Source organism: Drosophila novamexicana, unplaced genomic scaffold (assembly GCF_003285875.2).
Source record: "Drosophila novamexicana strain 15010-1031.04,08,12 unplaced genomic scaffold, DnovRS2.1 tig00000387-arrow-pilon, whole genome shotgun sequence".
Taxonomy (NCBI): Eukaryota; Metazoa; Arthropoda; class Insecta; order Diptera; family Drosophilidae; genus Drosophila; species Drosophila novamexicana.
In genome coordinates, this window is record NW_020824800.1 from 5,597,503 (window position 1) to 5,606,065 (window position 8,563).

The 8,563-nt window shown below is 41.2% G+C and overlaps 2 protein-coding genes across 2 annotated transcripts; one reads left to right on the plus strand and one right to left on the minus strand.

Annotated features, from left to right (window-relative positions):
* Nucleotides 1-90: 90 nt before the first annotated feature.
* LOC115759932 (actin-related protein 2/3 complex subunit 2) lies at nt 91-5,269 on the minus strand. Its single transcript, XM_030701070.1, has 8 exons — nt 4,487-5,269; nt 2,646-2,739; nt 2,470-2,569; nt 2,221-2,407; nt 1,932-2,152; nt 974-1,065; nt 794-903; nt 91-730 (listed from the first exon to the last, which is right to left on the minus strand). Exons 1-8 carry the CDS (start codon nt 4,558-4,560, stop codon nt 703-705), a joined length of 906 nt encoding a protein of 301 aa, XP_030556930.1. The 5' UTR covers nt 4,561-5,269; the 3' UTR covers nt 91-702.
* Nucleotides 5,270-5,393: 124 nt separating this feature from the next.
* On the plus strand, nt 5,394-7,024 carry LOC115759931. Its single transcript, XM_030701069.1, has 2 exons — nt 5,394-6,020; nt 6,079-7,024. Exons 1-2 carry the CDS (start codon nt 5,477-5,479, stop codon nt 6,975-6,977), a joined length of 1,443 nt encoding a protein of 480 aa, XP_030556929.1. The 5' UTR covers nt 5,394-5,476; the 3' UTR covers nt 6,978-7,024.
* Nucleotides 7,025-8,563: the final 1,539 nt, after the last annotated feature.

Genomic DNA, 8,563 nt, shown 5'->3' on the forward strand with positions numbered 1-8,563 from the left:
TAATAAAACTAGAGCGCAGTCTAAACATTTGATTTATTCTGTTTATGTTATATTTTCGCTTTTCGATTGTAATTAGTTATTTTGTGTTCTTTCTTTTTTGGATTTATGAATGTATCAAAGTTCTTTAAGTAGTTTTTGTTTTTGATTTTGTTTTTTTTCTTTTTAATACTCTACACATACAGGCTAGTTGGGTTGTCTGATTTTGGGCAGCATTACGACAATTGCGACATTAACAGATTGTTTGTATTGTTTGCGACATTAGTTTTTCACTTAGATTTATTAGGCAATTAGTTTAAAATGTTTCATCTTGACAATTCTTTAGTTTTGATATACATAATGTGTACGCTGACTTTTGGCGCTGACTGTAACAAATTTTCGCGCTGATTCTGTTTCACATATTCTCTGACTCTGACTCGACAAACACACACAGTCACATACAATTTAAATAACGCATAACTATTTATATTTTTTTTTATCATTGTTCATTAACTTGCTCCGGCTCTTAGATTTATCTATTTTGGAATACTTTCTCTTACGCTCATTTACGGTTTGGGTTTATTTTCACCATTTAGTTGTGGAAACATTTGCCAAAATTCTGCGGTTTATCTCTTGTTTTACTTTCTTTTTTTTTGTTTTTGTTTTTAATACACAATTTTATTTTTATATTTTTATATATAAAAACAACTAATTATACTGAGCGCATCATTCTTTGCGTATGAATGTTCTCCCCCTGCAAATAAAGAGTATTATTATTGTGATTGAGAAAACAAATCTAGTTTTATTTATAACTCACGTTATAGTCTTCTTTTCCGTAGTCTTCGATTCGGGCCTTGCACGGTTTAGCACCTTGAGGAAATCTGAGGTTTTTGCGCGCATGCGCGAATGAATGTACGCCTTTGAACACTGTTATATAATATGGCAAGAGATTCATATATTTCAAATACCAGGTATAAGTCTCTGATCTGTCACTCACCTTAATGTGATAATGCAAATAATCTCGGAACATGTGTATTAAATTGATAGTATTATCCCGTGTCTCCTTGTTGGTATGTCGAGGGAATAGCACTGCAAAGATACAAATTTCAGAAACTTATTAGTTTTTAAAGTTCAGATAAACAGAATAAATTCTAAAGTATAACAATATATAAAAGCTGTACACAAACACAAGTCATCTGTTATAATATAAGTGATTATACAGGATGCCGTTCGTCTTTTAGTTAATTTTGGAGCATTTGAGACACAAATTAGGTTAAAGTCCCAAAATATGCCACTTTGACTCCATGGAGTATAACAGATTGGATCAACTGTACACAAACACAAGTCATCTGTTATAATATGAAGGATTAAACAGGATGCCGTTCGTCTTTAAGTTAATTTTGGAGCATTTGAGACACAAATTAGGTTAAAGTCCCAAAATATGCCACTTTGACTCCACTGTGTATAACAGATTGGATCAACTGTACACAAACACAAGTCATCTGTTATAATATAAGTGATTAAACAGGATGCCGTTCGTCTTTTAGTTAGTTTCGGAGCATTTGAGACACAAATTGGGGTATATTCCCAGAATATGCCACTTTGACTCCACAGAGTATAACAGATTGTTTCAACTGTACACAAACACAAGTCGTCTGTTTTAATATAAGTGATTAAACAGGATGCCGTTCGTCTTTTAGTTCGTTTTGGAGCATTTGAGACACAAATTGGGGTATATTCCCAAAATATGCCACTTTGACTCCACAGAGTATAACAGATGTGAACAAATGTACACGAAACAAGTAACTGCTCAATCGTGAAGAATTAAACAGAATGCCGTTCGTCTATAAAATAATCTTGGAGCATTTGAGACACAAATCGAAAAAGGACTTCAAAATATGCCACTTTAACTCCATAGAGAAGATGATATTTCAGAGATCCAGGGAAACACGTACCGAATGTAACATATCCAATGTTGTCGCCAACTCTAGCATCGGTGTTAGCCAATTCCAAGGGTGGCTCGCGGTGCGAGAAGAGCACTTGTGGCGCTGTATGGGATGCACGTCGTCCCTCTCTCAATTCCTGCATGAATACCTTGCCAATGATGACATCGTCCTCGTCCCTAAAGATGGTGCTGAACACAACGGTGACGCGATCAGGCTTTGCCTCCACATAGCTGTGGATTAAGATTAAGGTTAGGTTAATATAAAAAACATTTTAGGTAACTTTTCAAATGGGGCTTACAGCGTCTCATCGTTGCGATAGTTGATGACTGCTCGCTTTTGGGTCTCTTCGCCCTGTTCCTGAAAGTCGAAATATTTCTCGAACACCGAGGCAAAACAATTGCGCTTCAGCAGTCCAATTCTCTTTGCAATCTGCTCCCAGTCCGCGGGTATATCATCTAAATTAATAAGTACAGAAACATTGTAACCTACAAATAAAAGAACAACATTTAATTTATAGTTTTATAAACAATTTGATATATACTTTTACCTTCTTCCGTATCGGTCAGCAGACTTCCATATTCCCGTTTCAGAAGCTCATCGGCGCCGTGTTCCTGCAGCTGTTTGTAGAACTTAAGCGAAATGCTTATCTATAAAATATGGTAAAATATGTATTGTTAGTCAATAGTACATAATAAAAGAGAAACAACTCAATCGAATACGCACCCGCACTTTTGTTTTATCACCATTCACATTGGACATATGATATAGCACCCCATCGAAGTCTGCTATTCGTATATCTATCGATTCTGGTTTGAGCCTGCAAAATAATACGCAATGAAAAAAAAACACATTAATAAACAGTTAACTTTTTCCCATTCAATATCTTATCGCTCGCATACCAGCTTGATTATAGTACACACACCAGAAATATTGTATGATTAATGAAGAAGCTTTTATATTGGAAAAATTGTAATAATTAAATTCCTTCCATGTCGGCAAATTAGATTTAACATTTTTATATGTGAAATTAAAAAGGATACTATTCGAGAGATCAAAAAAATACTATCACTATCACACACAATTTAGAAATAACTCTTAGTTCAACTTCCATTGCGAGATGAAGAGCATTATACAAAGTGCTGTTCGATTAAAAATTTAAATTGGAGTATATGTGATATAAAGCGAGTATTCCACTTTGACTCCACAGATTATAACAGATTGGAGCAACTGTACACAAACACAAGTCATCTGTTATAATATGATAGATTAAACAGGATGCCGTTCGTCTTTTAGTTAGTTTTGGAGCATTTGAGACACAAATTGGAGTATATTCCCAGAATATGCCACTTTGACTCCTAAGGGTATAACAGATTGGAGCAACTGTACACAAACACAAGTCATCTGTTATAATATAAAGGATTAAACAGGATGCCGTTCGTCTTTAAGTTAGTTTTGGAGCATTTGAGACACAAATTAGGTTAAAGTCCCAAAATATGCCACTTTGACTCCTAAGGGTATAACAGATTGGAGCAACTGTACACAAACACAAGTCATCTGTTATAATATATGTGATTAAACAGGATGCCGTTCGTCTTTAAGTTAGTTTTGGAGCATTTGAGACACAAATTAGGTTAAAGTCCCAAAATATGCCACTTTGACTCCATGGAGTATAACAGATTGGATCAACTATACACAAACACAAGTCATCTGTTATAATATAAGTGATTATACAGGATGCCGTTCGTCTTTTAGTTAGTTTTGGAGCATTTGAGACACAAATTGGAGTATATTCCCAGAATATGCCACTTTAACTCCACTGAGTATAACAGATTGGATCAACTGTACACAAACACAAGTCATCTGTTATAATATGAAGAATTAAACAGGATGCCGTTCGTCTTTTAGTTAGTTTTGGAGCATTTGAGACACAAATTGGGGTATATTCTTTGACTCCACTGAGTATAACAGATTGGAGCAACTGTACACAAACACAAGTCATCTGTTATAATATAAAGGATTAAACAGGATGCCGTTCGTCCATTAATTGATATGGGAGCATTTGAGACACAAACCGAGATTAATCCCGGAATATGCCACTTTGGCTCCATCGAGTACTCTGTTTTGCTTTGGCAGCCGGCGCCCAAAAAGGCATTTGTGTGATTGCGACGATGACTCAAGTGCATTTCTGTTCTCTGTGTGTGTGTGTGAGGTGTATAACAGAGCTTGGCATTATGCACAATGATGCGATAAATGAGTTAAATGACTTAACAAATGCTGCGCGGGTGGCCATGGGAGAAGGGGGAGAATACACAAACACTACTCACACGCACACACTCACAGATTCGAGTGCATGAGTGTACTCCAAGTTCGAACTACACCCGATTTTTAAGGCTCCGTTAACCGCGCGTGTGTGTGTGTGTGTTATACTGATAATCGCAACGAAAATTGATAACAAGGGCCAACGCAAGAGAATAGATAAAAAAAAAATAAAAAATGGGGGCAATTTAACAGTTAGAGCGAATGAGACAGCGCAAAAGAAGTGAAAGAAGAAGAAGAAGACTTACCCAGCCTGTGCATTGCGGTATTTGACCAGGAGCGTTTCCTCAATAATGCGATTATTGATTTCCAGCAATATCATCTTGATTAAATGTGTATGATTTTTTCTTTACTCAATTCGATTTCAAATATAAATGTGCCTAATTTGAAAATAACCAAAAGCGATGACAAATTTATGACGTTGCCTTTGCCGCTCCGGCTATGAATGCGGCGCTCTTTCGTGCGGTAACTGTTTCTTTGCTGCTGCTGCTGCCGTTGTCGCAGTCGCTGCTTCTGCTGCTGCGAATGCGTTTGTGTTGGTGTGAGAGTCGGCTACTTATTATGGGGGAGATTGCTGGACTGGCTGCTCCAACTCACCAACACACTGGCATTCGTACATGCATACATATGAGTTGAAAAGAAATATACACACACACACGCGCGCGTTGACTGTGCTTTTCGCTGTCGCCTTGGTTTGTATGCGTGTGTGTGTAGCGTATTTAATGAATCAACAACAAAAAATGGGCGCAGCGTTTGCTGTTTTTGTGCCCGTACGTTAATGTCGGCTTTTTTGGCTGATCTCCGAACACACACTTGCAAATTCCAACACACACACACACACAAGCCGACACACCAACCAACACTCACGCTTGCTGGTCTAGCAGTTTTGTTGCAATTTTCACTCTTCAGTTGCCGTGTGTGCTGTGCAGCTTGTGGTCCACTGCAGCTGATTTTATTGTTCACTTAGTGCATTTATTTATAATTATTTATTATAAAAATAGCAGAAATATGCAATACGCGTATCCATGTGGCCAGGTACTTGGTACTTGTGTGTGGCCAGCTATCGCGATTTTACTTCATAGCGATGGAAGTATCGGCATTAAAGGTAGTGAAGCATTTAATATCGATTACCAGTTGCAGCCCTGGTTAAAGCAGAGGTGTTTTCCTATGAGCAAAATAGTAAATAAATAAAATCAGTTTTTTAGTTATTTTTATGCTTTTCACCTGATAACAAACAAATGAACGACGTAGAGCTAATCAGATTGATAGAAAAATATCCGATACTCTACGACAAGGACAGCGCACGCAGTGCCAAAAATGCGGCCAACAAGGACGCCGCCTGGAAAACCATTTCAATAAAAATGGGCGCCAGCGAACGGGCCTGCATTACGCGCTGGAAGAGCATACGCGATCGGTTTGGCAAGGAGTTCCGACGGTTCCAGGAGAACCCGGACAGCCCCACCTACTGGGACATGTTTCCGCGCCTGCTCTTCCTCAAGGATCACTACAAACACGGCCTGGTCAAGCACGAGAGTCTCGATGGCATGAAATTCGAGCCCAGGCACAGAAAGCCGCGCCGCATCCGCCCGGAGGAGCCGGAGAAGAAACAGCGCGACGAGGACTATGAGGGGGACCCCGGCGATATTGAGCTGTGCCACCAGCTCATCGAGCTGGTCAAACTGCATCCGGTGCTCTACGATAGACACAAAATACGCATTTCCAAGAATCTGTCGATCAAAAATGAAGCCTGGCGCGCCATCTCCGAGAGCCTGAGCGTGTCCGGTAAGCTGTCCAGGATCAGCATGAGCTTACGTATATAATTTGAGCATTTACTTTTTAGAGGAACTCTGCTACAATCGCTGGAAGAAGCTGCGCGATCGCTTTGCCCGCGAATATCGCAACAATCAAATTAATCCGGCGGCGCCGATCACCTGGCGTTATTTCAACGATCTGCTCTTTCTGGGCCGGCATTTCCGCAAGGGCGTGCCCTTGATAATTGAGAATATCAAGAAACGCGGCCGGCCGCCCAAAACTTCTCAGCCGGCCTGCCAGGCGAAGCAGAGATCAATCGAGAGCCTCAGTCCGGCGGCGGGCGAGCACATCTGGGGCGCGGATTATCCGTACAGCACGGACAACGACGAGCTGGAGGATGAGCTGCAGTACGAGGATCAGCATGATTTCGAGGTGATCAGCGAGGCGGAGCAGAAGGCGCATATGGACTATGTGCAAATGGAAATGCCGCTCGACGAGCATGAGTTATTGGAATCACACACAGAATCTCTGGAGGCGCAGCAGGTGCACATAAGCGCCAGCTCCATACCTGTCATGCTGGAGCAGGAGGAGGAGCAGGAGGAAGAGGAGGAGGAGGAGGACGAAGCGGAGGGGAACCTTACGGAAGATATAACGGACGATTCATCGGCCTTGATAGAGAGCGTCCTGGCAGACGATCAACTGCTGCCCAGCGCCGAGAAGCTAATGGGCACCGTCATCTCCAACATGGAGACTGTGCTGCAGCAGTCCAAGGATTGCCTGCAGGCGCTGCAGCAGGCAGCCAACGCGCCGGCGCAGCCAACAACCACGAGCCTGTTGAGCAAGGTGCAAATGCTGCTCGATGGGCTGGGCCCGGAGCAGCGACGACAGGCGGAACGGAAAATTGTGCATTTCCTATGCGAGTGTCAAATAAAAACGCTGGACGGGCAGGAAATCGAGGATGTGGCGCCGTGTCACATATTCAGTTGATTAATGGCTAAGCAGATGATCAAAAACAAGTGTTCCAAATTGTATTCTAAATAAATGCATTATTATTAGAGTATTCTAAACGTGTCTTAAATTGAAGAACTTTATGCGCATTGGTAAAATTTAAAAGTCGCAACTATCGATAGGGCAGCGCGCGCAACTATCGCTTGTGCGATATGGTCTGCGCACAAATGCTCCAGATGGCGCTTGAGTGTCACTTTTTGAATGGCACGTTACAAACAGATGCCTAAAGCGCTAAAACCCAAATACGCCCACATTCGGCATCAATTATTGCAATTAATAACGCACACGCACACATGTTGAAAGAACAACAACAACAACAACAAATGTAAACAAATCGCTGGCATGCATTTAGTTTTAGTCTGTAAATTCGTGGTTAACCAAATAGTTGCCAGGCTCGATTCATACAGTGCAGTCTGCCTGGCCCTGTTGTTGTGCGTCAAAGAGCCGCCAAAATATAAAGAATTATTAAAATAATAAACTTTGCGTACAGAGCGCTTTTAAAGTGTTTGTGTGCGTGTGTCTGTGCGCCTTTTGTTTTAGCGCGTCATAAACTAATTTTATACAAATAAACGATGTCGACGTCGGCAACGTTTGAAGTTATGCGGATTTGTATCGCGGGATTTGTTATGGAATGCGCGCAACGGTGTTTCCTTGTACACACACACACATAGACACACACATGTATATGCGTAGGAGCGTGCGGGTGTGCGTGCGCGCCATGTTGTTGTGACACCTGCAGCTCTCATGGATAATGTGCCGTTGTGTTGGCTTTTGGTAAATATTTAAGCGCGCTGCCATTAGCGCAGTCAACGTTGACGTCGACTGCGCTTTGATAGTTTTACGAGCTGCTGTCGCACACAGACATGCACACACAGACGCTGCAACTCTCTTACTCTCTCTCTCTCTCTCTCTCTCTTCATTCATCGGTGAGCATTATAACTGTTATTTATTTGCATGCATTTGTCTGTCGCTTTAAGCTTTGCACTTAAAGCACAGTTAAAGTTCACATAACCCTACGTCTGTGTGTGTGTGTGTGTGTGTGTGTGTGGGACAGCTACTCTGGCCCGGCAGATGAATCATTTGTTGCCTGTCAGTGGGCACATCATTGGAATCTAACGGATCATCAATCAGAGTGCGAATTACTAGCTCAGGCCGTCTCTTTCGCACGCATGCCGCAGCAAATGTGTCAACCCTAACCTAGTGCACAGTGCTTACAATCTATTTACGTACGTCTGGCATTTGCAATTGTCTATGCGCGAAATTTGTATAATTGCCAATTGCCACGGATTTACTCAATTGCCGCAGTGGCGACGGCCAATATAAAAAAAAATCAAAAATTATTATGCAGCAATGTGTGCCAAATTAAATGCATACTCTTGTTTCGTTTTCTTTACACATACATGTGCCGTATATATGTACATGTGTGTGCGTGTGTGTGTGTGTGCAACACGCAGCTAATGCTTTTGGCAATGCTCGAGGGGCAGCTATAGATACCAAACACATGTATTCATATAGTATACCATGTGTGCATATGTATATGTATGTGTGTACATCCAAATATAACA